At 42.4% G+C, this 17,508-nt stretch overlaps 1 protein-coding gene across 2 annotated transcripts; it reads left to right on the plus strand.

Moving 5' to 3' along the window:
* Positions 1-159: 159 nt before the first annotated feature.
* Positions 160-16,322, plus strand: sec24d (SEC24 homolog D, COPII coat complex component). 2 transcript variants are annotated; one of them, XM_079580336.1, is made up of 23 exons: positions 160-270; positions 1,122-1,323; positions 1,407-1,503; positions 1,591-1,724; positions 2,352-2,786; positions 3,273-3,394; positions 4,333-4,444; positions 4,526-4,653; positions 5,161-5,299; positions 5,375-5,490; positions 7,993-8,117; positions 10,259-10,450; positions 10,538-10,631; positions 11,353-11,469; positions 11,574-11,744; positions 12,328-12,424; positions 12,506-12,651; positions 12,827-12,965; positions 13,481-13,599; positions 14,975-15,154; positions 15,289-15,480; positions 15,564-15,653; positions 15,893-16,322. In XM_079580336.1, the coding sequence occupies exons 2-23, from the start codon at positions 1,170-1,172 to the stop codon at positions 16,031-16,033; spliced, it is 3,240 nt and encodes a 1,079-aa protein (XP_079436462.1). In that variant the 5' UTR covers positions 160-270; positions 1,122-1,169; the 3' UTR covers positions 16,034-16,322. The 2 variants fall into 2 exon arrangements, with proteins under 2 accessions (XP_079436462.1, XP_079436463.1); XM_079580337.1 differs by having other exon boundaries at positions 1,410-1,503.
* The last annotated feature ends 1,186 nt before the right edge of the window (positions 16,323-17,508 follow it).

A 17,508-nucleotide genomic window follows, 5' to 3' on the forward strand; every position in this document is an offset into this window, starting at 1 on the left:
TGCTTCAAAACTAAAATGTATATATATTTTTGCCATAGAGTCTAACAACGACAAGCATTTTATCTTGGGCTCGTAATTATACAGGAAATGAAGTTTTATTATACAGAAACGTTTTACTTTGAAAGCGCTTGACCGGATATACTGGTTGTGTTTACAGTTTGACGATGGTGGGTGTCAGCAGCTACAGACCCGGCGCTTTGGAGGAGTTTGACGTGGCACTCTGCTGCTCTATGTGCATCGCTCACAAGAGGACTCTGCCCTGATATTCAGGTAAATAACAACATGTTTCTTTTTCTGCACGTCAACACTTTATATGCGTTAGAAGCGACTGTTCCGCCTGTATGCGCGTGTGTGATTTGGCGAACATAGCGTCATGTTGAAAAGCAAAAGTTTGGTTTAATTTCCGCATAGTCTGGGACCAAGGTTTCCTAATCGATCATATAATAACAGCGCTGACTCTGAACCATGTGATTAATAGCTATCCATGCAATGTAAACAATGTTCTTAATAGCTAACATTGCTTTTGTGCCATACGCGGATGCCAAGCAAAGAGATGCTCAGATTTGTTGCCATCATAACGGTATTTGACGTGGCATTTCCAGATAACTAACCCGTAAGAACTGTTACTTAGAACAACTACTTCTACATCAAATATTCATCATATTTTAGCTTTTTGATTGTTAGCCATAAATCAGTTATGATCAACAAAGGAATAACACACCTGGTCATTAGTCCATATTGCTTTGGCTATTCTTTACTTTCAGTTTCACATAATTAATAATAATAATAATAACAATAATAAAGACGGTTTTTCATTAATGAATATTACATTAATGAATTATTCCAAAGTTTTAAATCCATTATGACTATGTCTAGCATTTTTGTTCCACAATTGTTTGAATTGACCTAAATACAAAGTATTGAGCTGGCAAGTCAAATGCTGTCCATGCTGTCTTTAAGATAAAGATAATTATTGCGTTATCTCTCAATGAGTAGCGTCAAAGGTCCTTTTACAGAGTGTCAATGATTGGATAAGGTCAAGCAACATGTGCTGTGTTAAACACGTTTTGAATGCATCGTACTTTGTGATGTATTCTCACAATGATATATTCTCGTTGCAGTGTTTCTTCTTGGCATGAAGAAAAAGTAAACACAAACGCCGAATCAAGATGAGTCAACAGGGCTATGTGGCTGCTCCCCCATACTCTCAGGCTCAGCCCGGGATGGGGGGCTACCAAGGAGGATATGGCCCTTCTGGTACGACACAGCCTCTCTACGGGCATTATGGGGGACCAAACCAAGCCTATAATGCTCCACCTACAGGTAAACTGCTCTCTTTGTATATGTAATATTGCAGTATGATGTGCTCACTACATCCAATTACATCTAAGTGGCATTACTTACAGCAGGCATGTTGAAATCTCCAGCTGTTGGATTACCTCCAACTCCCGCGTCAACTCAGTTCAGTCCAAATGTGCAACAGAATGGCGCTCATCCTCACAGGTAGGGTTTTTCTTTCTCTCATTTCCCAATAACGTTCAAGAATTTGTAAGAGTTGATAAATTTTTTTTGTCTTTGCCTTGCCTCCAGGTACCCTGCTCCCCCGGCCATCTCCGCTTATGGACAACCAGCACAGTCAACATACAACAGCATGCCACCTCAGCCCCCACCTTCAACACAACAGATTACAAACCAAATGAGTGCTATGAGCATGGGAAATTATGGTAAAATTTATGCTTCCATTTATACAGTACAGTGGGTAGGTAAATGATGTGTTTTTCTGCTATTTGGTTCAGCATGTCCACAAGCTAACATTTGAGTCTCAGAACATGGTTGTGGAGGTCTAGACCAGTGTTTCCCAACCAGGGCTACAGAGACCTGGGCGTACTCAAGCACTTAGCAGGAGATGCTTGAATTTATTTCAGATTAAAAAAAAAAAAAGAAAGAAAGTAAAACTTAATTTCAAAGGAAAGTTGGTTTTAGTTAGGTTTTTTCAGTAAAACACACAATAATCTGAGTTTAGTTGGTCACTTTATAATATATTGGCAAGATCCTCGAGGAAGGGGGTACTTGGAGTACAAATGAACGATTTAAGTGGTACACAAAACAAAAAAGGTTGGGAACCACTGGTCTAGACTACAGGGTTAGCTATTTTTGCCCAGAGTAAGAGCCCAAAGCAGGACTGGATAGCTTGTTGTTAGCTGAGGAATTTTTATATCTGTATGATGATGATGATATGGCCTGCATGATTTTCTGTTGGTAACCATTCAAATTCCGATTCCAAGTTGATTGTGACTATTCTTGCAGCTGTAGTGAAGATACAAGTATCTTTTATCTGTTTGTTTGTGTAGCATCTGGACCTGCAGCTCCAATGAACTCTGTGGCACAGCCGCACTTGCAAAGACCTCCTCCAGCGATGGGCCAGCCTCCACCCATGTCCACACCTCAGTCACCTACTGCTAGCATGCCCATGACATCTCCTCCAATGGCAGGCGCACCAATGTCGCCACCACCTATGACTGGTGCTCCCCCTATGGGTGCCCCTCCTATGGGTGGTGCTCCCCCTATGGGTGCCCCTTCTATGGCTGGTGTTCCCCCTATGGGTGCTCCTCCTATGGCTGGTGCTCCCCCTATGGGTGTCCCTCCTATGGCCGGTGCTGCCATGGCTGGTCCACCTATGGCAAACATGGGGAGACCATTTCCAGGGTCACCTCCACCTGGTGTTGGAGGCTTCCAGCAGGCAGGTCCAGGAACAGCTGGCCTACAAGGATTTCCACAGCAACCAGGTAACTCTTTAGAGCTGGGATCTTTGACATAGGGCCTCATTTCCTAGTTATCCAGTTTTTTTGAATAATTTATTCATGCAGTCCTTATATTTGAAGAGTTTAGTGGTGCTAGGCTAATGCTAGGCTAGTGCATGTCTATGGTAACTAGTAGCCTGCATTAAAAACCTCTTCATCGGGCAGTCCTCCAAGCGTTGCCATATCTGATTTGTAGAAAGCTCCTTTGTGAATTCCGCGTGTGGGTCAGACTGTTTTTAATGCAGGCTATTAATTAATTTGTTAATTAAAAAAAAATCTCCAGAAATCAATTACACTCTGGATAACTAGGAAATGAGGCCCTATGTCAAAAATCCTGAAAGATCCCTTTAATATGGTTCGTAGGCACAGATCGAACGTAGTACATATTCCTATGTATTTTATGTAGCAGTAATAAGTAGTGCACAGTACTTTGTTCATTCATGTCAATATAACCATAATGTTTTTTTATAGGTCAGTTTGGTGGGCCCATGGCAGGACCTCAGCCTGGTATGCCAGGTGGCTTCCCCTCAGGACCATCCCAACTGTCTGGACCACCTCAGAAGAAACTAGACTTGGACTCCATCCCCAGCACAGTGAGTATAATGTCATGTTCACTGCTCATGTGCATATAAAAGCAGTAAGAGTGCAAAAGTGTTTGTGAGAGAGATTTAACACAAAAAAGGTTCCATTTCCTCATACCCAGGGGCGGATCTAGAAAAGCAGGGTCAGGGATAATTTCTGGGATGGCAACACATGCAAGTTGTGCTTTATCGCAAAGCAATTTTTCCGTTTAGATGCAAGCTCAGCCTCCCAAAGTTATATACAAATAGTAGCATCGTCCATAATATAAGTAGAGGGTCTCTAAATCAGGTAAAATTTTTACTTTTGTAATAAAAAAAAAAATCATCATCATCATCTTGGGAGCCACAGGAATTGGCAACTGGCTCATCATTTAGCTTTAAAGGGGCTGGATGCAAGTTGGTCATTTTATACTCACTACTGCCATCTCAGGCCATATGTGTAACTGCACCTTCTATATTAAGCTCGTGCATGACGGCAATTCGGACCGAAGTGACACCTTTTTGAGTGAGAGTGCAGGATTTTAGAGGCAGTCGTGGTGAACAGGTCTGAGCTTATTCTACACATTAGGACATGGCTGGATCATGTAGGGGGAGGAAAATACTTATTTTGTACATTTTTAAACTCCCTATAGTCCCTTTAAGTTTAGCTATATAAGTTGCTATTCTTTGTCAAAAAACTAACAGTGAGTGAGCCTCTGTAAGCACCCAAGTAGATTCTAGAGCAGATGTGTAACATTACAGGACCTCAGTGGGGAGGCAGCTGGGGTGGCAAGACCTTTACTAGGGGTGGCAGGTGCCACCCTGTGCCACCCCTCTATATCCGCCCCTGCTCATACCTTAATTGATTCTATTGCAAATTGGTTGAAATTCAATAAATTGCACAGCCTTATCACTGTCACACAATCTCGATTATGTGTACGTTGTCGCTAAATGTTTCTTACCTGACTTAGATCGAGGTGATTGAGAATGACAGGCTGAGATATGAAGGGCAGATCTACACCACAAACATCAGGGGACAGGTTCCACCTCTAGTCACATCACAGTTCACTGTACAGGACCAAGGTAATATAGTTGAATTCATCATAGAATGCCATTATTATTCATGTTTAAAAAGCTATATCCCCTTTTCTATTTTATAACTAGGCAATGCTAGTCCCAGATTCATGAGATGCACCACTTACGCCCTGCCCTGCACCGCTGACCTGGCCAAACAGTGCCAAGTGCCCCTGGCGGCCATCATTAAACCATTGGCCCTTTTGCCAAAGAATGAGGTAAGTCGTCGCTACCAGCACAATGTTAGCACGAGGCAGCTGAGAAAACGTAGAGAAGCAGAGTGTAATATTTCAAAATATGTACGCTTATGCAAGTTATAAATAGCATGTGAGTTATGCTGACATAGACACCTTGATGTCCAACAGAGTCATTTTTTCTTTCTTCTTTCATTCCTCTCTCCATGTCCATCAAGTACACATAAACCCTTTATGGCAATACTGGTTTGGGTTTGTGTATTTATCTGGCTTTAGGTTCATGAGCTAATGCCAAATCTGTTTATTCAACACCAGATTTACTAGAGAATCGGCCCAGTTTGTCTCATTACATAAACGTTTGGCAGCATTTAACATTGGCTCGTTTGAAAGTTCATTTACTTTCTTAGAAAAGAGTATAAATGCCGCTTGTATTGTCCGCCATTGTACTTTGTTTTGCAACTATGGGAGAGTTTCCATATTGCTGTTGTGCTTATATTAACTATTGTCTTGTTTATTTCTGTGCACATGCAGACTCCCCTGTACGTGGTGAACCATGGAGAGACTGGACCCATTCGCTGTAACAGATGCAAGGCCTACATGTGCCCCTATATGCAGTTCATTGAAGGCGGCCGTCGCTTCCAGTGTGCGTTCTGCAACTGCGTCAACGAAGGTACAAAATCACATAGACGTGGTTTCAATGATTTTATGCAATTAATGATTAATGATGTATTTTTCAATTGTATAGTGCCAGTGTTTTATTTTCAACATCTTGACCATATGGGACGAAGGGTGGACTTCTATGAGAGGCCGGAGTTGTCACTGGGATCTTACGAGTTTGAGGCTACTCTGGACTATTGCAAGGTAAACCTAATTAAAGGTAACTTTTGGAGGATGTTCTTAAAATGGTTTAGAAAAACACTAATTGATTTGAGCATAAACTTAAAATGTTAACCCTCTGCCTAAACCAAGTGCATTACCCAAATCTCAAAGCAACAGTCTAATTTAACTTCAACCCAACACCATGACATACTTGTGCCAGCCGTACAAACCCTTCAAAGTCTATAACGCTACCTCAAATAATTCAACTACCCAGCTCACTCACCCACATGCAAATCTGTCGCCTTTTGGCGAAATTCGCCGTTTTGACCTCGGACAATTTTTTTACAGTCTATGGTCTCGTGCACAGTTGCGCGCTGTGTCGGCGTAACTTTGTTGTGCAGACTGACGCATTAGCCGCTCCCGCTAGGTAAGAAGTAAAAGCAGTAAAAGTTCACTTGTCGTAATATAAAGCGGTATAACTTTAATCTCAGCGTCAGCGCGATGTCTCATGCGGTTCATCGCCCTCTGTAGTGCGTCTGTTGTAGCGGGGTTCGCGAGTAGACGAGCCTACAGTCAGCCGGTGGATGCAGGCAGCTGTAGCGCTGCCCAGGTGAAGTGAGAGAGCCTGGAGCTGGAGGCTCCTCTGGCTGAAGCCACGGGGAAATGGCATATTTGGCGCAACAGCACCAGTGAGCATTTTACAAGCCTCAGCCAGTGCATAGTTATAGTTTATTTACACGTTACACGCCATAGCCCCCCCCCCTTCACTTTTTCTTATTGCAGATCTACACGATTCACGTGAATGACATTGTCCGAGGTCAAAACGGCGAATTTCGCCAAAAGGCGACAGATTTGCATGTACGGCCTGTTTTCTTTTTTAATTTGGAGAAAGCTCTCTACCACTATATTTGTTGTAATCATGAACGAAAGAATAAAAAAAAAGCCCCTGAAAAAAAGATGTGATTCTGTCATATCTTCATGTGCTGGACTGGACGCCAGTCGCTAACATTTTGACAGACAACTATTCTAAAGAGATGAGAGATGTCTTGGTTTTGGAAAGCCCTTTCCTGGATTTGGGTCCTAAAAGAAGACGAATCAGCCAACAATAATGCAAACACCAATACAGAATCCTTGAAAACTATAGAGAATTTGGGGATTGGCTTCCGCAGCAAATGGACGCATAGGCGTAAAGGATACACTTGTTCAGCTACTACAAAACCAACAAGCACTTAAAGATAAGGTGTCCGATATGGAAGGCCGGGCCAGGCGGAATAACATTGGCATATACGGGATAGCAGAGAACACAGAGCAGGACACATCTGTGATATCTTTGGTTGAGAACCTCATTCAAAGAGCGCTTGGTGATGTTCTGGGCGAAGATTTTGACCTCAGCATTGAACGCGCTCATCGTGCTTTGGGCCCGAAACCACCAGCGAGTGTCCCGCCACGGTCCAGATACCAGCCACAAGGAGCAACGCTGACCAAAAGATGACGGAGGAGACGCTGAAGCCGCTTCTGCCATGGGAAATGCAAAGGTCTCGACGTGGGGATTTCCTCAAACATGTTCGGGAGAAGCTGAAGGGGTGTTGGAGATCACCAGAGGAAACAATGGTGGATATTTAAATACTCTTGTTGTGACCAGCCAGCTTTATTATGGTGAGAACATTTCTTGTGGATCATTTTTGAACATAACTTTGTAGTCCTATCCCAAACAGCGGCAGATTTTGGACACATATTTTCAAAATCTTCATAAATGAAAAGTTCCAAAATAAAAAAAAAACTATAGAGAATTTGGAACAACTCATCAATGAGCAAAATGTACAAATCGCACAGAAAAATGAATGTATTCAACAATTATCAGAAGCAGTCAGAGGAATACAAGCAGACGATTCAGCAGTTAGTTGAAGAGCTGGAAGGATTCAAACTAACTGAACAAAATTCTAGCATGTCTCATGCAGAAGTGGCCACACAGACAGACCAGACCATTGCAGACAGAATACGACAAGTCTCTAATCGTCCCAAAAGAGAAGCGGTGAAAGAATGTCATGTGGACTGGACACTGAAAGAAGTATTTGACGTAACAACATGCATAGCCAATGTCACGTCTCACTGTAAATGCAGTTGTACATCTGTTTTGCAAACAAATGAGTAATCTAGTTGAATGATTTGAGGTAGCATTCCAGACCTGGAAGGGTTTGTAAGGCTGGCACAGGTCTACTATGACTGGATTACTGGACAGTAGCAAATAAATACTAATAAACAAAGCATGCATAACCAAAAAAGTGATGTCAATTATTAACAGTCAGATGTTTGGGATTGTTTTGTCTCTATGGATGCTGATATGGTTCAAACCAAAGTATAGTGACTTTGGTTTGTCACAAAATAGTTCGCTCACTGTTCGTCGTATTATAAACAATCTAGGCCACGTATTAAAAGCCTCAGAGCGATGTTCCTTGTCAGAGGCTGTATCTTTGGAAACATAACAGTGTAAGACATGAAAACAGAATTAAACACAGCTGTCTGTACCTGCTGTATTATCCACAGAACAACAAGGCGCCGAATCCCCCAGCCTTCATCTTCATGATTGACGTGTCCTACAGCAACATCAAGAGCGGACTGGTCAAAATTATTTGTAACGAGTTGAAGACGTTGCTGGAGAAGCTCCCAAAGTAAGTGCAAAATAGATTAAAAACTATAGTCTGCTACTATTGCTTAGCTCAAAGTTGTTTAGTCATAAGTAAAGTAGAAGTCATTGAGTCATTCTAGTTTATAGAAAAGAAACAATCTGATTAGTTCATGGGTACTTAACTTGAAAAAAAGGCTCCCGCACACTGTCTCACTCTTTTACGTGGCTTTTATTCCAGTAACGTTTCCGTCTCTCTGACCAGGGTTGCCAGGTCTGGGCAGTCAAACCCGCCCCAAAATATCTGAAAATCCGCGGACATACGGCGCGGCTGGAATTTTCAATGTTGTTTACTAGTTAACAGAGCCCATGTGCTCCCTCCCTTATTGAAAAAGCAGCTCACAGAGCCTTGGATTTGCCTTCGAAATAGTGATTTTGATCAAAAATAAGATAGAAATAGACAATTTGACATTGATTACAGCAAGGCAAAAAAACGCGGACAGTTTCTTTCACCCGCGGAATGGCTTTAAAAAACGCCCAATTGACAACCCTGTCTCTGACCTTCATCAAACTTGAAGACAGCCCCTTCCACTTGGACATTTATAGCTAAGGGACTGCCCCCAAAAAAGCAATCACCAAGCAGGAATGTAGTCCCTGATCGGAGTGCTCAATAATCACCAAAATCACAAAAAATCATGCCGTCATCGCACATATTATGAGGCAATGCACTTCCATAATGACTAGAAAAATATGCAGATAATTTCACAATCTACAATTTCAAATTCTGACATCCGTGGATGTCAGACAAAATTAAAAACGGTTTCATGGGGCGGTCAAAAATACCATGGCACCATTACAACATTACACTCAACAGTAGTTTGTCATGAACTCGGGTTTGTAATTTGTAATGTGAAGATCCAGAAGGCCTCGCGTCTCTTCAGAACAAGATCATGGTCGCCTCCCCTGGGTGGGACCGGCACCTGCTCTTTCCCACAGAAGCAGAGCGAGGACACGTCATGTTTGAGTTTGTTAAAATGTGTTGCGACTGGAGAGTCTGTGTCTTGACGCGCTTTTGTCCTCCGTCGTTTGGCAGACCCTCCTAAGATGGAAAAATTGGATTTTGGGCAAGCCCCTCTTCAGCGGTGTGGGGTGCGAGCTGGTGGCCAGTAAGAGGGTGTTCTTGTCCGTGGGTTTCTGGTAAAGTGTTGTGGCAAGTGACCTTATCCTTACTATATTCACTTGTGAATTTTAAATTGCTTTTAAATGAATTCATCAAGTTGATAAATCCCATCAATTGTCCATGGTTCCCCCGAAAGACACAAAATATGTCGTCTATGTATCGACAATACTTCAAAATGTTTTGTACATAGGTGTTTTTTTCCGAGTGGAAGACGCAGTGTTGTTCAAAGAAACCCATGTATAGATTGGCATCATTGGGCGCACACATTGTCCCCATGCTGGTCCCAGACATTTGTTGATAAAACGTCCTGTTGAAGCTGAAGTAATTGTACTTCATGACAAAGGTTGTCAACTGTGTCAGGAATTCTGTAGATGGCATTTCGGTGTCCCCCCGTTTCATGTAAAGGCTCAAGACATCAAGTGTACGTAACTACGTGTCATCAGTCGGATATATCTGATATTTTGTTAATGAAATCCGTTGAGTCTTTTCGGAAGGCTAGGACAGGGTTGCCAGGTCCGCGGTTAAACCGCGGAATTGGGTAGTTTTGTTAGGTTACAGTTGTGATAGGACCTGTATAACTATAGCCCCTCCCTTATCAGCTGGTTTTATGATATAACACATTTCTCCTCTTTTGTGAGGTTGTCAGTGTATGGTTGAGGATTTTTACAGGTTTCCAACACTTCCCTTTCCACAAGTCTGCAGAAGGTGTTAATAGAGGGATTGGATACCTGAGGACAAAATGTGCTCTTAGGTCTAAAAGGAGTCATAGATTCTTTCGAGATTTTTTGGCTTTTAAAGAAATATCTCAACTTTATTTGTCTAAAGCACTTAAACAAATCAACTTGTAGGTTGAAGACATTAACTGGTTTAACTAGTTCATGGGTATAAACATTTACCAGAACTTTGTCACAGTCTGTTGAACCTAAATGTTGAGAGTTTAGAATGTTCAGGCCAAAATAATAAATAAAGTAAATCATTTTTAAGCCATTGTTTTTGTCTGTCCTCAGAGAAGAGGGCAGTGAGAGCTCGGTGATAAAAGTGGGCTTTGTCACTTACAACAAGGTCCTTCACTTTTACAATGTAAAGAGCGCCCTTGCCCAGCCGCAGATGATGGTCGTCTCTGATACGGCCGAGATGTTTGTGCCTCTGCTCGACGGCTTCCTCGTCAACTACCAGGACTCCAAGGCCGTCATCTACAAGTAGGCTCAATATCTGCAGTACTCGACACGGGCCTGTTCTCGTAAGTGACAACAATTGATGCTAATCTCTCTCTCTTTCACCGCCAGTCTTCTGGATCAGATCCCGGACATGTTTGCTGACACAAATGAGAGTGAGACGGTCTTTGCCCCTGTCATCCAGGCCGGAGTGGAGGCACTTAAGGTTAGTGACACGTGTCAACACCAAAAACCAACTGGACCAGATCCAGTGGTCGAGTTTTTACTAAAGTCAAAACGCTTCTCTGCTAATGTAACAGACATCCCTTTAGGTAAACAAGAATTTGTACTAGAAATAAATGCTTTAAAGCTCTATAAATTAAAGCAGTACTAAGTAACGTGTTTACTAAATCCTTTTCGTGGTAATACAAGTGTTTATGGGATGATTGGAGGGTCTTTCATCTCCCCCTGGTGTCTCTGACCAGAAAACCATGTTTGCAACTTGACTGCCACCGGTGCGGAGAAAGCAATACACTCTAATGAAATCACGAAGAAGAAGCTAACATGCTAACGGGCAAAGCTAACTGCGGGCTAACGTCACTTTAAACAGTATTTACAGCAAAGTTTGAGTGAAAAAAAATATTTCCATTGTATAATTGGATGCACAGTAACCCTCTCTCCCTTCGCCTTTCCTGTCGGCGTAGTATTTACTCTCCAAGACAATTAATAAGTTAAAAAATCGCTGCGCTCATGGCCTCTAGGGGGAAGAGTTACTTAGTACTGCTTTAAATGGCTGGTGTGAAGAGTTGTTCTTTCTTCTTTTTATTTTTTTTTACTAGTTATGCCTCCCAAACGCTAAAGAGCACCTTCAACACTTATTCAAAATGTCCAGCTTTATTCAGTACATATTGTAAAAATGTTATAACCATGTTACTTATGTCCTTCAGGCAGCAGAATGTAGTGGCAAACTCTTCATCTTCCACTCGGCCATGCCCACAGCGGAGGCCCCGGGCAAACTAAAGAACAGGGACGACAAAAAGCTCATCAACACAGACAAAGAAAAAGTGAGTAGACATTTTATATTGTTATACTTAAATTTGGCCCACTTTCTGATTTGTATAAAACATAAAAGGCTTTTCAATATATTTGAATGTAATTTTCTTTACAGACCTTATTCCAGCCACAAAAAGGTGTCTATGAGCAGCTGGCCAAAGACTGTGCAGCAAACGGCTGCAGCGTGGATCTCTTCCTGTTCCCCAGTCAATACGTGGACCTGACCACTATGGCCAGCGTGCCCTCTCACACCGGAGGCTCGGTCTTCAAGTACAACAACTTCCAGGTGCGGTATAGCCGGCATGCGTTGTGTAGGGGGCCTTCGGAACTAGCTATAGGTCACTGGGTGTGTTTACATTTAGTGCACCGGTGCCAGTACATTGAAGGCTATTTTGAACACACGAAATGAGCTTGGCACAGAATCAACAGCCTATTACAGTGATGTCCCATAGGCATAGGGCTCGCATCATGGGAAACTGCTGCATCCAAATAACACAAGAAAGGCAGTAAACACATACTTCTAGTTCCTTGGAATAGGGGTGAGCAGTGTGTCAAAACAACCATACTAGATCACGGTTTCTTAGAGCGAGAGTTCAAGCAAATACTGTACTGGAATACTGGAATACTGTTATGTGACCCCTGGTTGTAAGGGATGGTATTATTTGTTAGATGAAAACTAACAAAATGTCAATGCAGCTTTAATAAATTAACGAAAAGCTGTGACATAAAATGAACTAAAGAAATGATTTTTTTGTTTCTCACTGAAATGTTGAAGTAATGTAATCCAGCAGTAAGGTGACCTCTGGTGGTTTGAGACAGCATTGCTCTTCAAAGTGACTTACAGTACATACATAAACTGCTTTTCCCAGATGGAGACAGATGGGGATCACTTCCTCAGAGACCTGAGGAAAGACGTGCAGAAATCCATCGGATTCGACGCCGTGATGCGAGTCCGTACAAGCACGGGTAAATACTTATTCTCTCATTTGTTTTAATGATTGACCACTCTCAATTGTATGAGATTTATGTTTTTCCATGTGTTTTTAGGCTTCAGAGCGACCGACTTCTTTGGCGCGGTCCACATGAACAACACCACTGATGTAGAGATGGCTGCTGTGGACTGCGACAAAGCGGTTACCGTTGAATTCAAGCACGATGACACTCTGGCTGAAGACTCAGGGGCGATGATGCAGGTCTGATATTACTTTTCTCGTTTGCATTAAAGGTCTCTCTTTTAACCATACCAGGAGTTTTGCTTTGTTTCGTTCACATGTAGCTCAGAAAACGTGCATATTTTGTCCTTTTCAAGTGCTTAAACATCCCCCAGTGCCCACAGTACAAAACATTTCTTCTTCTTTTGTCCCATAGTGTGCCTTACTGTACACGACCCTGAGCGGACAGAGGCGACTGCGTATCCACAACCTCAGTCTGAACTGCAGCTCACAGTTGTCGGAGTTATACAAAAGCTGCGAGACCGATGCACTCATCAACTTCTTTGCCAAATCAGGTAATGGCCTTTGGATTTACTGTACATTAGATTTCGATAACTCATATATTAACAGCATCCATTATATGCATTTGCCAAAACTCCAAGACTGTGTCACTGAAAGTTTTACAAAGTAATGTAAAGGATTTTTGCTTGTCCAAAACCACTTAAGTCTCTAAAATGATAGCAATGGGCTGCAGTATTGTGATGAACTTTGCCCTCCTTACTGCATCTATCACTTGACAATGTGTTAATGCTCGCTGACTGACTGAAGCACGAAAAAAATGACTGGTGGAAATGAGCAGCACATGGTTTACGTAAAAGCTTGTCTGTTATCTGTATATTTGCCTTACCCACCGTGAGCTGGCCTCTTGCGTCGGACCTGCTTTCTCTCAACTCGTACATACTTCTTTCAGACGTATTCCTCTCATCGTTCTGTGCAACTCCCTAGATGTACTTGCGAAGTCGGTCTTCTCTGATCTTGTCCGCCAAAGAGTCTCAGGTGCTTCATCTAACTTCTCTTCATGTCTGCGCAGCTTACCGTGCCATTCTGAACCAGCCTGTAAAGAACGTGAGGGAGATCCTTGTCAACCAGACGGCACACATCCTAGCGTGCTACAGGAAGAACTGCGCCAGCCCCTCTCCGCCGAGCCAAGTGAGTGTTCAGTATCGTCTGCAGTCAAGGTGCTACTACGACTGAACATGGACAGGGTTCGCCTTGAGCTGAATATGAGGACAGGACAAGTTTGAGTCGCTGAGCTTTAAAGAAGAACTAAGTAACTTGTTTACCTTAATAAATCCTTCTCGTAGTCCCTCTGGGGGTATTACAAGTGTTGATGGAATGATTGGGCGGTCTTTTATCTCCTCCTGGTGTCTCTGACCAGAAAACCACCCTTGCAACTTTCCTGTCTCCAGGTTGGAGGTGCAATACAGACTAACAGAATCACGAAGAAGACGCTAAAAGGCTAAAAGGCAAAGCTAGCTGCGGGCTAGCGCCACTTTAGCAGCATTTACAGCCAAGTTTGATTGAAAAAAAATTGTGTTCTGGCACAATGTACAACATCCATCTCTCCCTTTGTCTTTTCTGGACAATTAATGAGTAAAATAAACGCAGCATGCTACGTCACCAGCAGTGGCGCTTATGGCCTCTAGGGGCATAAGTTACATAGTACTGCTTTAACTCCTCAAGGCCTGCACTATATTAGGCCTTGATTGAAGACAGGTGCTAGGATTGTGTGAAGTAGGAGAGAGTCATTGGCACTTCCCTCCTCTCTTCCCCTACCTACTTCCATTAAATCCAGTTTGGGCACCTTCGGAGGTTCACTCATTAGAGTAGTGGCTTTCAGACGCACTCAAATCCGCAGGGGGGGCTTTTCCACTGCTAATAAAAGCTTCCTTTTTTCATTGATAAAAGTCTATATGACTGAATTATTGCTCAAACTTTGACGTGGGGCTGCTCTCTAGTGCAGTGTTTCTCAACCTGGGGGTCGGGACCCCCAAGGGGGTCGCGAGACAAATTTGGGGGGTCGCCAGATCATGTAGATAAAATATACATATTTTTATTAGCGTGCATTATACTATTTTATTGTCGCATGTGTGAGCTATTTTACCATCATTTTATTCATTTTATTTTAGCCCTTTGTTTTTTTCTTTCTTTTTTAAGAATAATGTAGGCTAATGTTCCGATTTCTCAGGGTGTGACCCAGGCGGGGGGGTCACGAACCCCTTTAACTGCTATAATGGGGGTCGCGGCTCCAAAAGGTTGAGAACCACTGCTCTAGTGTAACACACCTTTCATGTCTGTATCGATGCTGACTCACTTTGGAGGAGCTAATCAGCCACTTTTCCTTGCTGCTTGGTCCATTTTAGACAGTACTTCCATTGTACACATGGAGAGGGGAAGGGACACTTTGTTTATTTTGTTATTAAGTGTTAGCAGGTGAAATAAAAGGTGAAATTCCAGAGTAGTCCTACAAACATTTGCTTGCCCTTTTTATTATTACCTATTCCCGTGTCTCTGTGCTGTGTAGTTGGTCCTGCCTGATGCCATGAAGGTGTTCCCAGTCTACATGAACAGTTTGATGAAGACGGCGCCGTTGGTGACGAGCACAGAGCTGCCCACGGATGACCGCGCGCACCAGCGGCTGTCCGTCATGGGCATGAGCGTGGAGGAAACTCAGCTGCTGCTCTACCCACGCCTCATCCCACTGGTAACACTCGCAGACACAATACACAGCTTGGATCATTACGCGTAGCTGCCTTGTCGACTAGATTTGCTCGACATTTCATTGAAATTTGTCAAAATGAAAACTAATAGAGCTGCACATTTGTGTTTGATCGATAGCACAACATGGACCCCGGCAGTGACGCTCTCCCCGCCCCGGTGCGCTGCTCCGAGGAACGCCTCTCTGACGCCGGGATGTTCTTGCTGGAAAACGGACACTCCATGTTTTTGTGGCTGGGACAAGCGAGCTCACCCGACGTCATCCAGGGCATCTTCGACCTGCCGTCCCTCGGCCACTTGCAACCGAACACGGTCAGCAATTTCAAAAACAAAATCTGACTAATAAATCTTCATATTGTTGCGCCACTTAATTGATTGATCATTTTGTTTTCCAGACTGCTTTACCAGAGCTGGACACTCCACTGTCAAAGAAAGTGCGGTCCATTGTCGGCGATCTGCTTGAGAAGAGGACTAATTCTATGAAAGTAAGATGTGTGAAACTGTGCTCTAGGGTTCCCTCTGGTGGACATAAACAGGAGCAAGGCGTAGCAGTAATTTTCAACTGGGGATGTGGGAAGCAAATGTCCAAATATTCAGCTACGCTTAAATGTTTTTGTCACTGCAATTTTCCTGCCAAGTGCTACGATGGCAGTTAGACTTTAGAGAGAGAAAACTTCAACACTGCGAAACTAATTGCCCGAACACTTAACTTTCTGCATTTCAGCTTCACGTCGTGAGGCAGAAGGACAAACCGGAGATCCTCTTCCGTCAGTTCCTGGTGGAGGATAAGGGACTTTACGGCGGCGCCTCCTACATGGACTTCCTTTGCCACGTGTACCGGGAAGTCCGGCAACTGCTCACCTAACCCACGCCACTTCTCTGCGGACAATACTCCGGTGGCCTCACGGGGCCGGTACTTTATTCTTCTCTTCAGTTTGTGCCTATGTTTCAGAGGGACCAAAAATATATGTCTGTCTTTAAGTTATACCAGAAAACCAAGAGCGTACAGTGGGTTTATTAATGATATATTTTATTATGTGGCAGTCTGATACTAAAATCTTATATATTGTTTTGAAAATATCACAAATGGTAGTAATTGTATTCGCTGGTAGAGACTTATCCTCCAGACAATTACTGCAGACCCATTGCAATGAAAGTTGTGCTGTTCATGAATGTTCATTAAAGTTACATTCCATTCAATGCCCATGATGCAAAAGGTACATCTACATTATTGAAGAAATAAAACATAATGCCTTAGTATCAGACTTCAACATAATCATAGGTAAAAAATAGACTGTACGGTATGATTCCCAAGCTGCCTTTTAAAATTTCCTTTATTTCACACTAAATAAACCACTTTTCTCTCAAGAAATGCTTTTAACCTTGACATAGTACACGGTTTATTGTTTCATAACTTGAGTATTACAGGAATAAACATCTTACCTGTTTCCTGTGATGATAAATGACAGGACGAGATTCCTTTTGATATGAATTTTCACAAAGCAATACAACATTCTCTCCACTGTGGATTTAAGGCTTATTTCTGAGACCTCCTGTTCGTATCCCTTTAACAGCTCAATAAAAGGGGCTTAGACACAAACACCCATGTAACACTTTTATGTATTGAAATGTATTTTTTTATAGGATTGTTTTTGCTTGACGGGATTTCGCGAAGCTTTTTATAAATAGCTTTATATTGGTTTGTCCAAATTATCACATATAAAACAAACTGATGCCATTCTATAATGATGGGGAGTGCAATCGTACACAAATCACCTGTAGATTTACATTTGAATCTGGTGTGAAAAATGTCCTAGTTTTTCTTTATTTAAGGAAATATATGAGGCTTTATATTCTAGAGCCAAACATAAATATGTTTTATTCATAATGTTTTGGGATATTCAACAGATAAACTGTCTACTTTGACTTGATAACCGTGTTAGTTAAGAACTTGCCCTCTATCATTTACTGCATATTCTGTGTAAAACAAACCATTCTGTTCATCCATAGACTGTAATGTACTTCAAAATGTACTGACAAAGTGTATTGATCTGAAATATTTGTGCCTATATGTTTAAAGCTCCTGCCTTAAGTTGATGTAGTGTTTTTGTGTTAGGACGACCCGGAATTGGTTTGTATGCAAATAAATCTCAGGTTGACAAGATGGAGGATGGACACGCATCAATACCCAAATAAAAATCTTTACCTTTACATTTAAAAACTGCAAAAATTGACTACTACAGTTTGTTGATGTTGGATATGTAATACTACAATCCATCCAGAAGAGGGCGTTAGACCACCATTTTTCATTGGACTCTCCTTTATTGCTTCACTTTGGTA

Source organism: Gobius niger (genome assembly GCF_951799975.1).
Source record: "Gobius niger genome assembly, chromosome: 21".
NCBI lineage: Eukaryota > Metazoa > Chordata > Actinopteri > Gobiiformes > Gobiidae > Gobius > Gobius niger.